This window comes from Symphalangus syndactylus, chromosome 11 (assembly GCF_028878055.3).
Source record: "Symphalangus syndactylus isolate Jambi chromosome 11, NHGRI_mSymSyn1-v2.1_pri, whole genome shotgun sequence".
Lineage (NCBI taxonomy): Eukaryota > Metazoa > Chordata > Mammalia > Primates > Hylobatidae > Symphalangus > Symphalangus syndactylus.
The window spans coordinates 63,583,540-63,606,286 of record NC_072433.2 but is presented as its reverse complement, the minus strand read 5'-3'; the positions used below and the strand labels follow the sequence as shown (position 1 = coordinate 63,606,286).

The following is a 22,747-nucleotide window of genomic DNA, read 5'->3' as shown; positions in this document are numbered from 1 at the left end:
CCCAACAAAGACACAGTTGTAAGGTTTTCCTCATATTGCTTTGTCAGAAATCCTAGTTTTGACACATAGGCCTGGTGAATTCAAATCTGGGGACCTCACTCCCCACTCTTTCTCCTGACGTGCTACTACGGACATGGTTGTCATATTGAACCTGGGAAGACCACAATGATCAGATCCCTTATTTTCACTAACAAGAGAGGGCACTCTGCTGATGAGAACTGTAAACAAAAAAGCAGGTAAAATAAAGTCAATGATTCAGGTACTGATGATTAAATCCAAGTAATTGCTCTCCTGTCACCTGTGGTTTGACTACTGCTATGATAATCATCAGAAATTGTATCAAAAGTCAGAGAAGGCCCGGTGTGGTGGCTCATGCCTATAATCCCAGCACCTTGGGAGGTTGAGGCGTCTAGATCACTGGAGCTTAGGAATTTGAGACCACCCTGGGAAACATGCCAAAACCCCATCTCTACAAAAAATATGAAAATTAGCTGGGCATGGTGGCACATGCCTGTGGTTCCAGTTACTTGGGAGGCTGAGGTGGGAGAATCACTTGAACCCTGGAAGTTGAGTCTGCAGTGAGCCATGATGGCGCCACTGCACTCCAGCTTGGGTGACAGAGCGAGACTTTGTTTCAAAAAAAAAGTCAGAGGAGCCCTCTCATTGATTTATTGCCCGTTGTGCGTCAGCACTGGCTTCCTATGCACCACCTTGTTTCACCCTTACAATAACCTTCTGAACCAGATCCTCTTTTTGATCACCTCCCTTTTACCAAGGATGGCCCTGGGACGCAGAGAAGTTGAGCATTACTCAAGGTCATCTAGTAAGTAACAAACAGCACACATCTCCAACCAAGGCCCAGATGATCCTGAAGCCTGGGTTTCCATCCCTCCTAGTAAATGGGAGTTGGAGGCTGTCCTCAAAATAGCTCCCAGAGATACTGATTTTTTTTCATTCATAGCTATTTTCTGAAGAACAGACTGCTTACTTGCCTTCGGTTATCAAATTTAAACTGCTTCTAATTCTCTTCTCTTTTTTCATTTGCTCACTTGGCTTTTCCTGACAATTTAATTCTTGTCCACTACTCATTACTGACCTTCCCCAATCATCTGTGTTTCGACTACTGCTATGATAATCATCAGAAATTGTATCAGATTGTGGTGTGATACAGTTGGTAGGTATCCTGTGGTGTTAAACAGGTGCAAGGTGTGGCTGAGTGGAAGGGGAGTGAGGCTGGGCTGAAGAGTGTTCCCAGAGCAGACCTTCAGCCTGGCCATACCATTGTTAGATGGCTTTGTCTCTCTGCCTTCTGTTCTGCTGCTAAGTGAGAAAGAGCACCTCACGAGTCACATTTCAGCAATTGTATCACTTTTTCCTATCTTGCTGTTGACCAAAGTATATTCAGTGCACTGTGTCTTTTATTCGATTGAACAAAGGATGGAATATAATGATCAAACGATGAAGTGAGCACAGTGAAATAACCTTTGTTTTCATACATGTAAAGAATATCTGGTGGGCGCGGTGGCTCATGCCTGTAATGCCAGCCCTTTGGGAGGCTGAGGCATGTGGATCACGCAATCAGGAGTTTGAGACCAGCCTGGCCAACATGGTGAAACCCCATCTGTACTAAAAATACAAAAATAAGCGGGTCGTGGTGGCAGGTGCCTGTAGTCCTAGCTACTCGGGAGGCTGAGGCAGGAGAATGGCTTGAATCCGGGAGGCAGAGGTTGCAGTGAGCCAAGAGTGCACCACTGCACTCCAGCCTAGGCAACAGAGTTCCTACTATGTTCCAAAAAAACAATATCTACAAGCAGGATGAAGCAGGATGAGTCGCCCGTGTTTAGTTCTGTTCAACAAACATTCATTAAGCCCTGCTGTGTGCTGATCATGAGGCCAGACCCCAGGGCACACTGAGGGGACAAGAAGACATGGTCCTGTCCTAGAGGAGCCATAATGATGAACTAAAGTTTTTATTTTTCTTCCCCTTGTGTCTGTTTTTTTCACTCCTCTGAAATAAGAATGAATAAGGAGAAATGACTACAGTGGATCTGTAGCTGGGGATTCATTTCTAGACCTTGGTGCATGTATATTCCATTGTGCAACCTTTATTCTAATTTACTTGGCCATTATTCTTCTAATTTATACCCTTTCAGAGGGCACAGAAATCAGCTAAAAGGGCAGTAATTAAGATTTTACGTGAAGGTTGCATATCTAATATTTGCCCATAAATAATTTTGTAACAAGGAGGCTAGAAACAGTTTCCAGCCTCTAAGCAGTGATAAAATGCTTTGAAAGAACCAGATAAATTTCTAATTGTATTAGAGATTAATGAGGCATCCTTGTGCCAACTCATATTTCATCGTTGACATCCTACAGATGAGCTACTCCTGAGACTAAATGAAAACAGTCTAGATGTCAAATGCTCCAGGGTGCTTGAACAGAGCATTAAATTTTATAATGAATGATAAAGGAATGTAGAAAATGTGGGTTGTTAAAACTGTTCATGTGTGGCCAGGCATGGTGGTACATGCCTGTAATCCCACCACTTAGGCCGAGGCGGGAGGATTGCTTGAGCCCAGGAGTTCGAGACCAGCCTGGGCAACATGGTGAAATCCTGTCTCTACTAAAAATACCAAAATTAGCCAGGTGTGGTTGCAGGCACCTGTAATTTCAGCTACTTGAGATGCTGAGGCAGGAGACTTGCTTGAACCTGGGAGGCAGAGGTTGCAGTGAGCCGAGATCTCACCACTGCAGTCCAGCCTGGGTGACAGAGAGAGACTGAGTCTCAAAAACAACAACAAACCTGTTCACTTGTAAGAGTGGAGAAGCTTGAAAGGCAGGCACACGGGAGTTCAAAATCCTGCTAGACTGCTTCCTTGCAGCATGGCCCTAAGTAATCCGTGAGCCTCAGTTTCCTCAACTATTAAAAGGACAGCAGACCTGCTCTTGTCATTGGGCGGAAGAGGGGAAGTAATGAATGATACTCCCAGACCCAAGGAATGTTAACTTCCTCCTCCTCTGCTTCTCACGCTTTGTCAGGAAATTCAGTATTTTGAATGCCACAAATATGCAAGGTGGGTAAATTACTATTAACTGTCTTCATTTCCTGACTTAGGGTTTTTAAATTAAATCGGATTCCCTCCATGTTCCCCCCCAGTCATGTAGTCTTTTGTGGGTTATTTTCGAAGGCTTAAAAATCACATTAGTGCCATTTCAACATTTGTCAGACCCAAGTGGAACTCCCCTTATCCTGATCTGCACAACAGATTCACATTTTCTTGATTCAGCTGTTCCTTACATCCTGTCATTGGGAATAGATGTTTAAACTGAATGATGACTGGCCTCCAACCAAAATTACATAACTGGGGCATTTTTATCTGTCACCCACAACTGAACTTGCATCCAAATGGCTCTTACACAGCAGTGTAATTCATTGTTTATTGGGGCCATTCAAATTATATCTTGAAATAGCATTTATAATGAGTTGCTCAAAAATACTTGCTGATCTGCATTTTGCCCTTAAACTGCTGATGTCTAGTTATTTATGCTTGACTTCATTATTTTTCTGTGTTTTTTTTTTCTATGACATAGCCTCCACAGTGCCTGGAACATAGTAGGAACTCAATGAGTATTTATTGGATAAATGAATGAATATGGATTCTCAAAAATTGGGGCTGGCCAGATGCGGTGGCTCATGCCTGTAATCCCAGCACTTTGGGAGGCCGAGGCGGGTGGATCACTTGAGGTGAGGAGTTCAAGGCCACCCTGGCCAACATGGCAAAACCCTGTCTCTACTAAGAATACAAAAAAATTAGTTGGGCATGGTGGCATGCGCCTGTAATTCCAGCTACTCGGGAGGCTGAGGCAGGAGAATCACTTGAACCCAGGTTGCAAAGGTTGCAGTGAGCTGAGATCACACCACTGCACTCCAGCCTGGGTGACAGAGTGAGATTCTGTCTCAAAAAAATAAATAAATAAATAAAAGTCAGGGCCTACTTTTAAGATAGTAATTAAGCTACACGAGCACTCTGTGGAGGTCTGTGACCTTTATCCAGTTTGTTGTAGCTATTACACACAGGAGGTAATTTATTAACTATACCTGCAGTGTCTGGATCTACTGCCTCTGGAGGGAGGTAGACAATGGGGAGACTGCCTAAGTCTGCTAGGCTCCCTGGAGCTGGAGCTGGGCAAGGAGCAAATCCCCTCAAATTGAAGGAGCCTCATTCATAGACAATGGAGAGCCAGAGGGTAGAGCAAGAGGCTAGGATTCAAGAATAGTAGTTGCCAGCACTTGTTGAGCCTTGCTTTGTGCCAGATGTCATTCTAAGCACTTTACCTGCAGTCACTCATTTAATCCTCCCAATAATCTTTGGAGGTGGATGCTATTATCATCATCTTACGGATCAGGGCTGTACAGCACCAGGGCTCACCAAGAAGCTCAAGCTCACAGCTAGAAAGTAGTAGAGCCAAGACTCAAACCAAGAATGGTTCCAGAGTCTAAGAGTTTGACCACTGCTCCACTCTGATGGTCAGTCTCACAGCTTGCTGAAAGCAGAGGTCAGATTCTGACATGAAAGATGGGTCTGGCGGGGCGCGGTGGCTCATGCCTGTAATCCCAGCACTTTGGGAGGCTGAGACCAGCAGATCACGAGGTCAGGAGATCGAGACCATCCTGGCTAACACAGTGAAACCCTGTCTCTACTAAAAATACAAAAAAATTAGCTGGGCGTGGTGGCAGGCCCCTGTAGTCCCAGCTATTCGGGAGGCTGAGGCAGGAAAGTGGCGTGAACCCAGGAGGCAGAGCTTGCAGTGAGCTGACATTGCGCCACTGCACTCCAGCCTGGGCGAGAGAGCCAGACTCCGTCTCAAAAAAAAAAAAAAAAAAAGAAAAAAAAGAAAAGAAAAATGGGTCTGGAGGCTGTGGAGAAGAGGAGTGAGAAGTTAGCAAGCCTTTTATTTAGGTTGTCTTGCCAGTACCATGAAACTCCAAGGAAGACTGGGGGAACAGAGCAGACAGAGAAACAGCAAGAGCTGGCACCTAATTACTATGCCATAGAGCATTTGGCCAATTACACACACATCTGTTGTGTGATGTGTGGTGTGTGTGGGTGTGTGTATAGGTGTAGGTGTGTCTGCACACATGAATTGAGGCATTGTACGGTACTTGGTTCAGCAATTCCATGATTCCAGCCTCTGGAATCAGGCAGACCCTTTCAACCCAGGCCTGTTCCCCAAAAGCTATGTAAGCTTGATTATTTTGATTTTGAGTCACTCATCTTCTGATTCTTTTATATATATATATATATAATTTTAAATATTACGAATTTAATATAGTTTCTAACCAGTTTGTTCCTGCTTAGTTTATTTTTTCTTATCTCTAAGCACACAAATAGTATATTTTTTCATTTTAAAAATTATTTTCATTTTTATTTTTAGAGATGGGGTCTCACTGTGTTGCCCAGGCTGGTCTCAAACTCCTGAGCTCAAGTGGTCCTCCTGCCTTGGTTTCCCAAAGTCCTGGGATTACAGGGATAAGCCAGTGCACCTGGCCCATCTTTAGATATTTAACTGTATTTTAAATGCTCAATATAATATTCAGCATATTTAATAGGCAGGTATTTCTCTAATCCTTAATTTTTGGTGGAGATTACAATTGGGAGAATAAACCTTAAGCACATGATTTCCATGAATTATCTCAGCCTGAGAGTTAGATCAAGACCTGCGCATTTCATGATATGAATTTAACAAGTGAAATAGATTTATTTAACCCTTTCTCAAAGGGTCGTTTTCAATCATGTAAAACAAGTAATTGAGATTTTTTTAAGTGGCATCTATATGGCATTACAGTGACAATCTACAAATAAAGCCAATGGCCTTCTAGTTTTGCTGTGAAATTAGCTGGGTGCTAGCAGTATTTTGTATTGTGTTAAACAAATATACTCTGTGAAAGATAAATAACGGAAAATGATTGCTTTGTACAAATAGCTGGTGGAAGTACATCTGTGGCCAACAATAGATATTGTACAGACATTTCCTGTGTGTATAGCGATTTATGCAGCCATGTATACAACAAGCCAAGGTAACAGAATGCAGATAATAGTATCTAAATTCATTAGCCAATAAGTGAAGAATCACATGGAAGATGGGGAAGAGATGAAAGTTTGGACCCTTTGCTCTCCTATATTTAATATTCCAATATTTTGGGTATATTAAAAAATTTCAAAAGTCCCACTGAGCAGTGTCCTGAGCCTATTCCTCCAGCTCGGTAGTAGAGGTCTGCTGCCTACCTTGGTGCAGGAGACAGCTGGAGTCGCTGGGGGAGCTCCGCGCCGCCGGACGCCTGTGACCATGTGGAGGCTGCTGGCTCGCGCTAGTGCGCCGCTCCTGCGGGTGCCCTTGTCAGATTCTTGGGCACCCCTCCCTGCCAGTGCTGGCCTAAAGACACTGCTCCCAGTACCAAGTTTTGAAGATGTTTCCATTCCTGAAAAACCCAAGCTTAGATTTATTGAAAGGGTACCACTTGTGCCAAAAGTAAGAAGAGAACCTAAAAATTTAAGTGACATACGGGGACCTTCCACTGAAGCTACGGAGTTTACAGAAGGCAATTTTGCAATCTTGGCATTGGGTGGTGGCTACCTGCATTGGGGCCACTTTGAAATGATGCGCCTGACAATCAACCGCTCTATGGACCCCAAGAACATGTTTGCCAAATGGCGAGTACCAGCCCCTTTCAAGCCCATCACTCGCAAAAGTGTTGGGCAACGCATGGGGGGAGGCAAAGGTGCCATTGACCACTACGTGACACCTGTGAAGGCTGGCCGCCTTGTTGTAGAGATGGGTGGGCGTTGTGAATTCGAAGAAGTGCAAGGTTTCCTTGACCAGGTTGCCCACAAGTTGCCCTTCGCAGCAAAGGCTGTGAGCCGCGAGACTCTAGAGAAGATGCGAAAAGATCAAGAGGAAAGAGAACGTAACAACCAAAACCCCTGGACATTTGAGCGAATAGCCACTGCCAACATGCTGGGCATACGGAAAGTACTGAGCCCATATGACTTGACCCACAAGGGGAAATACTGGGGCAAGTTCTACATGCCCAAACGTGTGTAGTGAGTGTAGGAGATAACCGTATATAGGCTATTGAAAGGAGGATTCTGCATTTCTATTCCCCTCTGCCTACCCACTAAAGTCTTTGGGTAGCTCTTAAGCCATAACTAAGGAGCAGCATATGAGAAGATGATTTCTGAAAAACAATGTTATTTGTTGATTTAAAAAGAAAACTGTATTTTTATTAAATAAAATTTAAACATCAAAAAAAAAAAATTTCGAAAGAAGCACGAGTTACCTTTGTAATCAGGAAAAATAAAAGTTAATGATAAGTAACATTTTCAAGTCCTTATATTTGACCCTGCTGCCTCATCTAGGTTATTTTCTTTCTCTCTTTCCCTTTCACTGACGCACTCAGTGAATCACCTCACCTACATCTTTTTACCATTCATTCTTTAATGTGACACTCTGGCATCTAAATGCTCACTATGTCTGGTACAACTCAAGTTTACCAATGACCCAGTACTGCCAAATTCTGTGACCTATTCCAGGGACAAAAAGGAGGCCAGTATGTTTGGGGCAGAGTAAGCAAAAGAGAGGGGAGGTGAGTTTGACAGGGTCAGCCCCGCAGCGGCCGTAACATCACATGGGCCAGTAAAGAAAGTGGGTTTTATTTTAAAAGCAGTTGGAAATAATTAGAACTGTGACTCAACCCTACTGGGCCTAGTGCTCCCTTGTCATAGCATTGTATAGTGTGCTGCTTGCTATCCTGAAATGAAATGCTTAGATGATATAATATAACCTATTTATCAGTTACCTGATTGCTGTGTTGTACAATAAACTACCTGAAAATTTTATGGCTTAAAATAACGATATATTATTTCTCATGACTCTGGGCCGACAACTGGGCAGTTCTGCCGCTCTCTCCTGGGGTCACTCATGTGACTGCATTCGGCTGGTAACTGGGCTGGGTTGGAACGTCCAATTCTATCTCACTCGTGTGTCTGGGGCCCTGGTGCTGCCTGCTAGCTGGGGCACTTTGGTTCTCCTTCGTGGGGCCTCTCATCCTCCAGCAGGCCAGACCAGCTCCTTTACAGCGTGGTGGTCTCCAGCAGCTTTCCAAGAGGGTAAAAGCAAAAGTGCAAAGCCAAGACCTTCTGGAACATGACTTCCACCAAGTTCTCTACTAAAAATACTAAGAATTAGCTGGGCATGTTGGCATGCGCCTGTAATCCCAGCTACTCAGGAGGCTGAGGCACGAGAATCTGGGAGGCTTGAACCTGGGAGGCAGGGTTGCAGTGAGCAGAGATCCAGCTGGGGGGACAGAGTGAGACTCTGTCTCAAAAAAAAAAAAATTAAGAGTCTGGCTTCATTTCTTTTTTTTTCTTTTAATTTTTGTGGGTACATGGTAGGTATATATATTGGGTGCATGAGATGTTTTGCTACAGGCATGCAATGCGAAGTATCATGGAGAATGGGGTTTCCATCCCCTAAGTAACTTTGTGTTACAAACAATCCAATTGCATACACTCTTTTACTTATTTTAAGATGTACACTTAAGTTTTTATTGACTGTAGTCACCCTGTTGTGCTATCAAATAGTAGGTCTTAGTTGTTGCCATTAACCATCCCCAACCTGACATTCATTCCTACTGTGTCTCATGGTGATAAGGCTGTGGGTGCTGAAAATATTTCCCATTGTGACTCTTAGAATTGCTGTCAGGTCTAGTTTGTAAGCCACGCAAGAAAATCTTATTATAACTTTACAGTCAAGTTTCTTTTCTTTTTTATTTGTAACAAAAGAGCATTGATCACTTCATTTCCCAAACTTGGCTACGAGTTGCTTTTGTTTCTAAAAATCAAAGTGATCCTCAAAGGACAAGGCTTTGAAAAGAAAGTCAGCAGGGTCTGACCAGAGGGTGACCCCATGGTTCTTTTACAAAATGAAGGGCAGTGGCTTTGTGGCAAGATTTTCCTTCTCTGGTCTGAAGCTTTGTCCTCTGGCTTTGAGGGGCATGGCTTTATGCCAGATGGCTGTGGTAGCAGTCTTGACTAACTGCCAGATAGGGAGAACATTATCATTTGGCCATAAATTGCATTTCGATTATTATGTACTTTATCAGTTAACTTTTTGCCATATAACAAACTACCTCAAAAGTTAGTGGCTTAAAATTACAAGCATTGGTCAGGCATCATGGCTTATGGCTGTAATCCCAGCAATTTAAGAGGCCAAGGCAGAAGGATCATTGAGCTCAGGAGTTCAAGACCAGCTTGGGCAACATAGCAAGACCCCTATCTTTGCCAACAAAAAATCATAACCATATATTTAGCTCACTTTTCTGCAAGTTAGCAACTTGGGCTAGATTTAGCTGGGAGTTTCTTCTGGCCTTGGCTGGGTTCATTTATGTGTCTTTGGCAGCTACTGGATAGGCTAGATGCTGGCTGGTCTGGGATGGCCTCAGCTGGGATGAGCTGTTCCATGTGGTCTCTCATCCTCGATCAGATTAACCCTAGGTTGTTCATATGGCAGCCAGGCAGGGTTGCTTCAATTCAGTCAGACACGTCAAGGCCTCTTGAGCCTGAGGCTTGGAACTGACATAGTGTCACTTTTACATGTTAGATTGGCCAAAGCAAGTCACAAGGCCAGCCCAGATCCAAAGAGTTAGGAAATAGATTCCTTTTTTTTTTTTTTTAAGTAAACGTATGGGGTATAAATTCAATTTCATTACATGCATAGATTGCATAGTGGCCAAGTCAGGCTTTAGGGTATCTATCACCCAAATAACACACATTGTACCCAATAAGTAGTTTGTCATCATCACCCTCCTCCCACCCCTTCACCCTTCCGAGTCTTCATTGTCTGTCATTCCACTCTCTCCATCTGTGTATATACAGGTTTTAGCACCCACTTATCAGTAAGAACATGCGATATTTGACTTTTTGTGTCTGGCTTGTTTCACTTAAGGTAATGCCCCCCAGTTCCATCCATGTTGCTGCAAAATACATGAGTTTGTTCCCTTTTATAGATTCCACTTCTTGATGGGAAGAGCTGTAAAGTCACACTGCAAAGTGCAGATACAGGAAGGATGGAGAATGGTGGCCCTTTTTGTAACTTACCATATACACTGCATTAGAAATAATATGGACCGGGTCACAGATGGCAGCTGTGACTGCTGGCTCCAGCCTGGTGACTTCAGGCAATATTAAATGAGCTAATGTGTGAAGGGCCTTGTTCTGGAGTTCAACCATCTGGGCTCAAATTCTTTTTTTTTTTGAGACAGAGTCTTACTCTGTTGCCCAGGCTGGAGTTCAGTGGTGTGATCACGGCTCACTGCAACCTCCACCTCCCAGGTTCAAGCAATTCTGGTGACTCAGCCTCCCGAATAGCTGGGATTACAGGTGTGTACCACCAGTCCCAGCTAATTTTTGTGTTTTTAGTAGAGACAGGGTTTCACCATGTTGGCCAGGCTAGTCTGAAACTCCTGAATTTAGGTGATCCGCCCACCTCTGCCTCCCAAAGTGCTGGAATTACAGGCATCAGACACCGAACCCAGCTAAATTCTTATCCTTCCATTTACTAGTAAGTGACTTTGGGCAAGGTATTTAGCATCTCTGTGCCCCTGTTTTCTGATCTGTAAAACATGAATTATAGGTAGTACATCGTAGTAATATGTCCTCGTTGTGAGGATAAATGAGTTAAGTAAAACTTAAGAGTGTCTGGCATATCGACAGCACTCAATACACATTAACTGTTGTTAATCCTATTAGTGTTTCTCTTGGAAAACAGCCAACCTGTAAAGGAGTGCTATTCCCCATGGCCTCTTCTGGTTGACCAATTGTTACATGAGTGAATGGAGGGTGTAATTCTCTTACTGCATTCTGGACATTACAGATAGATGGCCAAGGATGGACTCTCCTTGTCATTCTGAAAATACTAGTACCTTTTTAAAATGATAGGTATTAGTAAAAATCAAAACATAACTCTTAGAAATAATGATGAGCTTAGAATCTGAGAATGTAATATAAAGACACCTCCCAGAATTAAGCAACTGCTAGAATCACAGCCTGTAATGGAAAAAAACAAAACAAAACAAACCAAAAAAAACCAGCCCTACAAGTATTCCAGCCTTCTCTTGAGAATTTATGTCTAAAGAAGGAAGCCATTTTTTAAAAGAATGAAAATTAGGTTTTTTTGAAAACATTATCTTAAAGTAAATCATTGACTTTCTTGGTTGTTTAGAGAACTGCATTTCTCCTGCTACATTTTAGGAATAGGAAAAGCCAGGTCATAAACTAGTCCCAGATCCAAAAGATGTTTCAATTGTTAACCCCTTAGAATCATAAAGGGTTATCCAGGAAATAGAGAAGAGAGACGAAACAGAGCTTTCTTAAAATCAGACTTCAGTGTCAGAAATCAAGTACTATGGATGTTTCCATGACTCCTTATGAAAGATCATCTGTCAGTTATTCATAACTTTACGAAGCTAACGCCTTCCAACTACACAGGTCAGCTACCTGTTTTTGTAAATGAAATTTCATTGGAACACAGCTACGCCTGTTCCTCTACCTATTGTCTGTAATAGCTTTTGCACTACAATGGCAGAGTTGAATATTTGTGACACGAGCCTATGTTTACTATCTGATCCTTTAAGAAAAAGTTTGGCCGGGCATGGTGGCTCACATGTATAACCTCAGGACTTTAGGAGGCTGAGGCAGGAGCATCGCCTGAGCCCAGGAATTCAAGACCAGCTTGGCCAACATGGTGAAACCCTGTCTCTACAAAAATTAAATTTACACAATTTGCTGGGCACCATGGTGTGCGCCTGTAGTCCCGGGTACTCAGAAGGCTGAGGTGGGAGAATCCATTGAGCTTGGGAGGTTGAGGCTGCAGTGAGCTATGATTGCAGCACTGCATCCCAGCCTGGGCAACGGGTGAAATCCTGTTTCAAAAGGGGAAAAAAAAAAAAAAAAAGAAAAAGAAAAAGTGTGCCTATTCATGCTTTGAAGTCCTGGAGCTATCCATATTTTTATAGTCATAGCTGTTATGTGGGAGGCAGTCTAGTATAAAGGAAGCTGAATGATTAAGTAGTTATTGTTGTGTAGGAGGCACTACAGTGTAAGGGAAGCTTAATGATTTAGTATAGGATTTGGAGCCATTTTCACCTGAGTATAGGGCCTCATTCCACCTCTTTCTAGATGCGTGACCCAAGACCTTGCTGGTATTGTGACCTTGTAATTTTAATCTTTCTAAGCCTCAGTCTCTTCCTCTGTAAAATGTAAATAATAATAGTAATTGCTTCAGATAAGGGAGTTTATGATTTTTTTTTCTTTTGAGACGGAGTCTCGCTCCGTGGCCTAGGCTGGAGTGCAGTGGCATGATCCTGGCTCGCTGCAACCTCTGCCTCCCTGGTTCAAGGGATTCTTCTGCCTCAGCCTCCCAAGTAGCTAGGACTACAGGCGTGTGCCACCATGCCCGGCTAATTTTTGTATTTTTAGTAGAGACGGGGTTTCCCCATGTTGGCCAGGCTAGTCTTGAACTCCTGATCTCAAGTGATCTGTCCGCCTTGGCCTCCCAAAGTGCTGGGATTACAGGAGCGAACCATCGCTCCTGGCCTAAGTTAATGAGAATTTTGGTTTTTTGTTCTGTTTTGTTTTGTTTTTTTGAGATGGAGTCTTGCTCTGTCACCCAGGCTGGAGTGCAGTGGCATGATCTCGGTTCACTGCAACCTCCAACTCCTGGATTCAAGCAATTCTCCTATCTCAGCCTCCCAAGTAGCTGGGGCTATAGGTGTGTGCCACCATGCCCGGCTAATTTTTGTGTTTTTAGTAGAGATGGGGTTTCACCATGTTGACCAGGCTGGTCTCGAACTCCTGACCTCAAGTGATCCATCCAACTGGGCCTCCCAAAGTGCCAGGATTACAGACGTGAGCCACTGCACCCAGCCAAGAATTTAATAAGATAATGCATTTAAAGCATTCAGCTAAGTGCCTGGCACAGCTACAATGAAAGATAACAATTGAATAACAACAAAATTAAATTGGAAAAAGTGGAAGTCTGAAAATGAGGACAGTCTGCGAGGAAGAGGTGGACTGGGACTGGCCATGTAGGGGGAGTTGAATGGTAGGGGTGGTGTCAGAAATGCGGAGGGCTGTGGCAGGTACGGTGATGAGGGTGGGGCTGCTGGAGTTAGATGGGCTTGAATCTGTCCTTCAGCTCTGCTAGCTCTGTGCTCCTAGGAAGTTCCCTGAAATGCTGTGAGCCTCGGTTTTCTTATCTGTTAAGTGGGGAAGTGATAATCATATTACCCACCTCACCAGGGCTGTGGGGAAGAATAAATGAGATGGGGTGTGTCAAGCACAGTAATGGGAGCCATCATTATTAAGAATTGTGCTTGGCCAAGCACAGTGGTTCACACCCATTATCCCAGCACTTTAGGAGGCCAACGTAGGTGGGTCACTTGAGACCAGGAATTGGAGACCAGCCTGGGCAACCCCATCTCTACAAAAAATAGAAATTAGCCAGGCATAGTGCCATGTGCCTATAGTCCTAGCTACTCGGGAGGCTGAGGTGAGAGGATTGCTTGAGCCCAAGAGTTTGAGGCTGCAGTGAGCTATGATCACACCACTGCACTCCAGCGTGAGTGACAGAGCGAGACCCTGTCTCTAAAAAAGATAAATAAATAAAAATAAATTTTAAAATTATGTTTGAAGGAGGGAGGCAAATATGAGCAAGTGCAAAGCCAGAGGAAAGAGAGATGAAGTCCAGGTATGCGGTGAGAGAAAGAATAAATTCAGTTTTAGGCAGGAGTAGCGAGGTGGATCAGGACAGGTGTGTCATCAAGCCTCTGCCAGTAGCTTCCTTTAACACAGGGCTTGGCATGCCTTTTCCAAGCAGAGAGCAGGCCTTGAAGGGAGTGCTCCAGATCCCTTGGTTTCTCGGAGGCATGGCTTTGAAGCTAGGTGTGCAAATAATTTTGAGCCTGAGATCAAAATCTGTGGGAGTAGAGTTTGTACAAAGACTTGCCTTCTCCTTATTGAATCTGCATTGACGTTGACCTTTCTGATCTTCCGATTATAGTTATAGCTGCCTTCCTGAGTGCCCCTGGGCTGGCTACACTCTACAAGAGTTGGAAGGGGAAAAGGTTGTAAGGCAGGAAATCAACTGTGCAATTGTTAAAATAGAACTTCAACAGTGTTTTTAGACTGAAGTCTAGTTAAAAGGCCACAGTACTGTTCCTGCTCTACCGTGACCTGCATTGCATTCCACTGGAACAAATTAAGTCTGAGATGTGTAAATAGCATTATGAAGATTAAACCTTACAGTTAGGTTGATGTTCTTAAGGAATTCCATGACATTCAGCCCTGCCTTTGGATTAGCTTAATTGGAACATGAGCGATCAGAATTTAATTAGAATTTAATTGAACTGCTATATTAAACAGAGCTGGCTCAGTGGCTACGTTGCAAACTTCGCTTGGAAATTCTTTCTGATGCATCTCTGAAAATATTTTGAGCACTCAGAGTAAAGTTAATCATTTTTACTGTAAGCATTTTTTGACAAAAGGCTTACATTGTTAGCAGTAAAAAGTAGTGGAAACTCAAATGAGTTTGTTTCAGCTGGGGAGTATTAAGTATGCAGAGCTAAGATTTCCTTATTTGCTGGAGTTAACTCTTTGAGGGCAGGTCCTGAACATGGCAGAAAACCCATTCAAACTGCCCTAAGTAGAAAGGGATTGTTTTCTTTATTTCTTTACATATTACTTATTTATTTTTTGAGATAGGGTCTCACTCTGCTGCCCAGGCTGGAGTCAGATCATAGCTCATTGCAGCCTCAATCTACCCCAGCTCTAACAATCCTCCCACCTCAGCCTCCTGAGTAGCTGGGACTATAGGCATACATGCCACCATGCCTGGCTAGTTTTTGTATTTTTTGTAGAGATGGGGCTTTGCCATGTTGGCCAGGCTGGTCTCGAATTTCTCAGCTCAAATGATCCACTTGCCTCAGCCTCCCAAAGTGTTGGGATTACAGGTGTGAGCCATCATGCCCGGACCTTTTAAAAAATGTAGACAAGAGGCCCACAGGGAGATCTTCCAGCACAGCTTGATCTGGTGGCCCAGATGATGACTCCATGACTGTTCTCTCTCTTTCTCTCTTGACTGCTTCGTCTGGGTTGGCTCTACCCTCAAATGAGCCCTCATCTTGTGGCACCAGCCTATGTCCTATAAGGCTCAAGTGTAGCAGAGAGAGAGAGAGAGTCTCTCCCAGAGTTTCTCTCTAATTGAGCCAACTCAGGTCAATTGAGTAATTTGGGCCAGGCATAGTGGCTCATGCCTGTAATCCCAGACACTTCGAGATGCCAAGGCAGAAGGATCACATGAACCCAGGAGTTCCAGACCAGCATGGGCAACATAGCAAAACCCCTGTCTCTACAATAAAAAAAAAAAACTTTTGAAAATTACCTGAGCATTACAGGTGGCATGTGCCTGTAGTCCTAGCTACTCAGGAAGCTGAGGCAGGGAGATCCCTTGAGCCTAGGAATTCAAGGCTGCAGTGAACTATGATCATGCCATTACACTCCAGCCTAGGTGACAGAGCAAGACCCTGTCTCTAAAAATAAAATAAATAAATCAATAAACATACCTTCTTTGGAATAAGTCCTTGAAACTAGGGGAATTATGATTTAGTGGTGTGTTAGGCAAGGAGAGGGGCCCCATCCAAAGCCCATAGTTTTTGCTGAGGAAAGTTGGATTCCTGAAAGGAACTCAGGGTGCTGTTACCAAAACAAATGGAAGGGATACTGAGCACGTATCTTGGTTAGGGTGCATTTTGTTACAACTAGCAGGAAACTGACTTAAATAATACAGAGGATTTATTGGCTCAGGAAACTAGAAGGCCCCAAGGTAGAGACAGAAGGCTTCAGGGTTGGTTTGATTCAGGAACTCTGTGATATAACTGAGGAGGACTTGGTTCTCTCCTGCCTCTCTGCTTGGCCTCTAGCAGTCAGCTTTATCCCAGGGCTGGCTTCCTTTGGATTGGCAAAATAGCCGCGACCACTGCCTTGGCTTTGTATCCACCTACTACATCAAACAGAAGGGGGACAACAAACTCTTTCAGGAAAGCAAAGGAAATTAACTTCCCAGAAGCCCCAGCACACCTCCCCTGACATCTCATCACTCTGAAATGGGTCACATGCCCATTCCTGATTCAGTGCATCCCTTTGGCCAGGATAAATGTGGACCAGATTGGCTCAGGTCTAGGTGGGGTGAGGTGGGATTATCTCACCTGCCTTATCAGAGTTCACACCTGGAGCTGAGACGGAGTTAACCATCTGCACCTACTGTCACTTACTACCCAGGTCAGGAGCTGCAGGGTGGCAGTTTGGGGGCATTTAATTAATAACCACACTGGAGCCGTGCCTTACTCATTTTCTTTATCTCTTGTGTTTAGCACAGGGCGTGCACACAGTAAGTAAATGTTTGTTGAACAGAGTCAGACTGGAACAATGCACTTTGCTTAATTTGGAAAGAAATCAGTTTTGTGCATGAGTAAAACGATGGCTGAAAATAAATTTTATGTCAGCTTTAAATATGGATTAAATGTGGACTGTGGGTAGAGGCCATAAGACCGCCTCTTTTCCTGTCTTACTCCATGCAACGTAAAATTTTCCCTTTCGGCTTTTGGTTGCTTATCAAATTCCATTACAGTGAAGACTATTGTAGACCATAGTTGGTATCAGGAAACTATTTCTAACTCCTGACAAGTTCTTTGATGATCTCATGACACTAAAATTTGCTACTACGAATAATTCTGTAAAATTACAGAATTTTTTTCTCTTTCTTTCTTTTTTTTTCTTTTTACATTCCTTGCCCATCTCATAGTCATTCATTGTAGTTATTTTCCTTTTTATAATTAAATACCTGAATATCCTTTTAAAAGTACAAGGGCTTTGGTCAGTGAGGGAAGAAACTCTATTTCCTGGTCTTGACCAATAAGGAAAATTAGTAATACCATCGGCTTTTGTTCAAAAACATTTCTAAGGAGTGGAAACAATAGATTCTGGCAGGAAAGGTGTGGTAGAATTATTTTAGCATGATCTCTTTTCAGCCAAAACACTTTCTGAAATGACCCTGTGGCCTGGGCTGGAGGTCTTGGTCAATGTTATTAGTGCATTTTTTGAACTTCTTTAGAGTAGTATTATTTTTCACTAATGAAATGCCTTCTCAGTGGAAAAAAATGTGAATACCTGTTTGCAGTTTGCTATAAATATTTTGGCATCTGGTTATAGGCCAAGTGTATGCTTATTTCTAGGTTCATAGTTATGGATGGTTTCATCGTGTCTGGGAATTATTGGGTATCTGGAAATGTACTGCAGAAAATATGTGGGAAAGGAAGCTGCGATGTTCTCTGTGTATGCCACATCCACAGTCCTTAACTGCTGTTCTTTGTCCCTATTTTATCCATGTCTTCATCACCCTGAATACAAGTGATTGAACCAGGAATATGGATCAGGCCCTTGGGCAGCCACTCTTAGATGGCAAATGACTGTGAAATGGTCCACCCAACAGGGATGGTCTCTCTTGGGAGTGTCTAACTAGTCCTATCAGATTCTCTCATCTGGGGAGGTGGGATGTCACACTGCAGAGAGAACAGGCAGACTGTAGTGTAGGGAGGGGGGGACACCTAGAGACAACCTTAAAGGCAGAGAAAGGAGGACAGAGAATCAATTAGGAGAGAACAGCAGAAAAAGCAACAGCAAGCAATGAAAGGAGCCACGGCTAAGGAGCTGAGCTCCACATAACTGGAACCGGAACCAGAACCGTTGTTGAATGACTGTAGCCTCGCCTGTGCCCTGAACAGCCATAAGCAATGGTCCAGGTCTTCCTGAGACCTGGCTCTGCCACCAGCCAGAGAGATTCTCATTTTCCCCCACCATTTCTTTTACCTTTACAGTCACTCCCCGTGGTAGAATAGATTATACTTCAGAAATATTTTTGGCCTCTCCCTAAGGGAGGTTTGACCATGTGACTGACTGCTTTGGTCAGCAAAATGGATGGGCATGACATATGCCATTTCCAAACACATGCTGAAAGAGTCAAAACAGGGCAAGCACAGTGGCTCACACCTCTAATGCCACCACTTTGGGAGGCTGAGGCCGGAGGATCACTAGAGCTCAGGAGTTCAAGACCAGCCCAAGCAACATAGCAAGACCTTGTCTTTACTAAAATTCAAAAAAATTAGCTGGGCCTGGTGGTGCATACCTGTAGTGCCAGCTACCTGGGGGGCTGAGGCAGGAGGATCACTTGAATCTGGGAAGTTGAGGCTGCAGTGAGCCCTGATTGTGCCACTGCACTCCAGCCTGGGTGATAGAGTGTCTCAATCAATCAATCAATCGTCAAAGCATGGTTCACCATATTCTTTTGATTGGCCATAAGAACTGGTGATATTTGAGATACAGGCTGCTCTGTCAGCCTGAGTCCTAGAGTAGAGACAGCATGGAGCAGAGAGCCACAGCTGATTGAAATGTTCATGTAACATGAGTGAAAAATAAACCATTGACAAGCCACTGAGACTTGAAGTTTAGTTATTATCACAGCAAAATGGAGCCAAATATGACTAAACAAACAAACCCAGTAACTGAGGTACTATGGTCTGAATGTCTGTATCTTCCCCCCAGGTTCATATGTTAATCTCATCTCCAGTGTAATGATATTAGATGGTAGAGCCTTGGGAGGTGATTAGGCCATCAGGGTGGAGCCTTTATGAGTGAGATTCGTGTCCTTATAAAAGAGGCTCCATGGCCAGGCGCCTTGGCTCACGCCTGTAATCCCAGCACTTTGGGACGCCAAGGCTGGTGGATCATGAGGTCAGGAGATCAAGACCATCCTGGCTAACACGATGAAACCCTGTCTCTACTAAAAATACAAAAAATTAGCCGGGCGTGGTGGCACATGCCTGTAGTCCTAGCTACTCGGGAGGCTGAGGCAGGAGAATGGCGTGAACCCGGGAGGTGGAGCTTGCAGTGAGCTGAGATCGCGCCACTGCACTCCAGCCTGGATAACAGAGCAAGACTCCATCTCAAAAAAAAAAAAAAAAAAAAAGAGACTCCAGACAGCTACCTTGTCCCTTCCATCTATGGGTGCCATCTGTGAGGAACCAGACACCAAATCTGCCAGCACTTTTATCTTGGACTTCCCAGCCTCTAGAATTGTGAGAGACAAATGTTTGTTGTTTATTAGTTACCCAGTTTATGATATTTTTGTTATTGCCACCTAAATGGACTAAGACATGCAGTAAATTGAGCATATTTCTATTCCTTGTAAGCCCAAAGAGTCTCAATCAACACAGTGCCATAGCCAGCCACACTTCAGTCCCCTGAACTCACAGCATGTGCTTTTGACTTTTCCAGGTGGAATTATATGAGTCATCTGATGCAGATTCAATTGCTTTTTAATGCTAGCTGTTTCTTCTCTCAGCCTTTGGTCCTCCAGTGTGTCTCCTCTACGTGCATCCAGTATAAAAAATTGGTACAAAATACTGTCTGGATTGAACCTCTATTAATTTCCTCATTTTCAGCTGGGCACTGTGGCTCATGCCTGTAATCCCAGCACTTTGAGAGGCCGAGGCGGGTAGATCACTTGAGGCCAGCGGTTGGAGACCAGCCTGGCCAACATGGCAAAACCCCATATCTACTAAAAACACAAAAATTAGCCAGGCCATGGTAATCCTCTGCCTACGCCTGTAATCCTAGCTACTTGGGAGGCTGAGGCTTGAACCCAGGTGGTGGAGGTTGCAGTGAGTGGAGATCGTGCCACTGCACTCCAGCCTGGGCTGTTTAACAGAGTGAGACTCTGTCTCAAAAAACAAAATTCTGCATTTTCTCTTTTAGAAGTCTGGGTCTTTTATGATGGTATTTTCCTTCTATTTCTCTAATCTTCTAATTTTATTATTAAAAAAATTTAATCAGATAGATGAACTGAGAGAATTTTGGAATGAATTCCCACATATCCGCTGTCTTGATTCTACAATTTCCATTTTGCTTTATTTGTTTTATCACATATCCATGAACCCATCAATCCATCCCTCTATTCATTCATCTCCATTTTTTGGATGCATTTCAGAGTAAGTTGCAGACTTAATGAGGACATGATGACGCCTTAACCCTTGACACCTAGTCTTTTTCCTTTTAATTATAGATTAAAAGAATATTTTTAAACCTTGTTAGAGGCTGCCTTAACTCTTCCCTCTGCTCTCACAAACTTGAGCATTTTCACCCTTTAACAATCAAGGACTCAGTGTATTTGCCCACATTACATAAACCCTGGGTGCCCTCGCTGTCTAAATTTCGCTCTTTAATTTCTTTCTCTCCTACTTCCTCTCTTATTTCATCACTCACCACAACTTTTCATTTGCTTTTCCTTCTCTCTTTCAGCTCCTCAGCAGATAATTTTTAAACTAAACAACAGCTGAACAATATCCCCACTGTTCCACATGTCTGGGTATGCACAGCACGTCCACACTTGCCCAGAACAGAAGGAAAACGCTATTTCTTCCATTTTATTTCTTTGCATCAAAAGTGATTAAATCTGTGTTCATGACCTTCATACATCAGACCATTTGGCTATTTTTAAAGTCTATTTATTAAAGTCAAGCTGCATTCTCTTTACAGAAGAAATCTTTACCACTAAATGATGTGATAAATGCCAAGGGAACAATGCATCTTTTGTAGGGCAGGAGAGAGACACTGCCATCCTACAATTGACAGATTGTTTAAATTATTATACGGCAATTCAGGCTAGTTACATATTTGCATTGTTATACAAGTATTTTCTTATTTTGGTTAAAGATGGCTTTTTGAAGGGACTCCTATTCTTGCAGGGCAGATTAGAAGACCCCATTACATGGTCTGATACATTGCATTTTATTACACCAGCCAGCAGTATTTCCATTTTTTCATAAAGGGGTTTCAGCAATGAGGTAAAAGATTGCAGATAATCTCCAGTAACTCAGGCACCACGATATTTTATTTACTAAAAACTCCAGTAAAGGTTTCGGTAAAAAGTGTTAAGGAGAACTTTTCTTTTTGGTGAAACATCAATTTCACAACAATCGTTTCAAACTTATCTTGAATTATAAAGCTGAGTTGGCCATTTCAAAGTAAAGAGGAAAAAAGAAAAAAATTTATGGAAACATTTTCCTAGTAAATATTGTGGGAAGAAAGTAAAGAGAAATTGTCCACAATTATATTAGCAATTCCTACTTGTAAATATCAGAACCTGTGTACGTGAGTTTTTTCTTGCTTTGATGCTTGAGAGTTGAATGGTGAATTCATTCATTCATTTACTCAACAGGAACTGCTCACCTGCTCTGTCCAGTGCAGTCAAGTTTTTTAAATTAATTATTATTATTATTATTTTGAGATGGAGTCTTGCTCTGTTGCCCAGGCTGGAGTGCAGTGGCGCGATAGCTCACCGCAACCTCCACCTCCCAAGTTCAAGCGATTCTCCTGTCTCAGCTTCACGAGTAGCTGGGATTACAGGCATGTGCTACCATGCCTGGCTTATTTTTGTATTTTTAGTAGAGATGGGGTTTTGCCATATTGGCCAGGCTGGTCTCAAACTCCTGACCTCAAGTGATCCGCCTGCCTTGGCCTCCCAAAGTGCTGGGATTACAGGTGTAAGCCACCATGCCCAGCCTCAGTGCAGTCAGTTAAGCACTGGGAATATAAAGAAAAAAAAGACATGTGGCCTGTCGTCACAGAGCTTATGATTCACTAGGGAAGATAAACATGGCAGACTTATGTTACAGTCTCAAGTGCTATGACAGATAAGCACACGGAAAACTGGAGTAGAGCCCACCCTAAACTGAAGAGGGCGAGATTGGGCAAAGTGCTCCATGTCTATAATCCTAGCACTTTGGAAGGCCGAGACGGGAGGATCACTTGAGCACAAGAGATTGAGACCAGCTTGGGCAACATAGTGAGACCTCATCTCTACAAAAAGTTTTAAAAATATATTAGCCAGGTGTGGTGGCGCATGCCTGTAGTCCCAACTGCTCAAGAGGCTGAGGCAGGAGGCAGGAGGATCACTTGAGCCCAGGAGTTTGAGACCAGCCTGGGCAACAGAGTGAGACCCCGTCTCTACAGAAAGTTTTAAAAGTATATTAGCCAGTGTGGTGGCACATGTCTGTAGTCCCAGCTACTCAAGAGGCTGAGGCAGAAGGATTGCTTAAGCCCAGGAGTTTGAGGCTGGAAAGAGATCATGCCACTATACTCCAGCCTAGGTGACAGAGACAGACTCTGTCTCTAAAATTTTAAAAAATATATAATTTTTTAAAAAGACAATGAGAATTCTCAGAAAGGCTTCCTGGAGGCATCATGAAGGATAAATGGTGGTTAACTGATTGGAGAAGACAATAATAGTGCTAAAAAGTCTCTGTGTTTCAAATAATAAACAACCTAATGCAAACTGGCTTAAGTGCAAAAGAGAATATATTGATTCTTGTACCTGAAAGGCCCAGGGAATTTTGGCTTCAGTCATAGCTGGACCTAGGATCTAGTAGAGTATCATCAAGGATCTGCCACTGTTTGTCTACCCAACAGCATCTCTCTTCTTCCTTGTTAATAGAGCCCCAAATTTGTTCACTCTCAGTGGAACTGCTTTGTCTTTCAGGAGTGGCTGGGCTTAACTCATTACATCTGTGACAATCCTG

The 22,747-nt window shown here is 43.3% G+C and overlaps 2 protein-coding genes across 17 annotated transcripts in view; both read left to right on the top strand.

Moving 5' to 3' along the window:
* The window catches only part of IQCK (IQ motif containing K), a 140,834-nt gene that overhangs the window by 19,228 nt on the left and 98,859 nt on the right, over nucleotides 1-22,747 (top strand). The gene's annotated exons all lie outside the window — the stretch shown is intronic.
* LOC129493190 (large ribosomal subunit protein uL16m) lies at nucleotides 5,736-7,328 on the top strand. Its single transcript, XM_055299054.2, has one exon. The coding sequence runs from the start codon at nucleotides 6,349-6,351 to the stop codon at nucleotides 7,102-7,104; it is 756 nt and encodes a 251-aa protein (XP_055155029.1). The 5' UTR covers nucleotides 5,736-6,348; the 3' UTR covers nucleotides 7,105-7,328.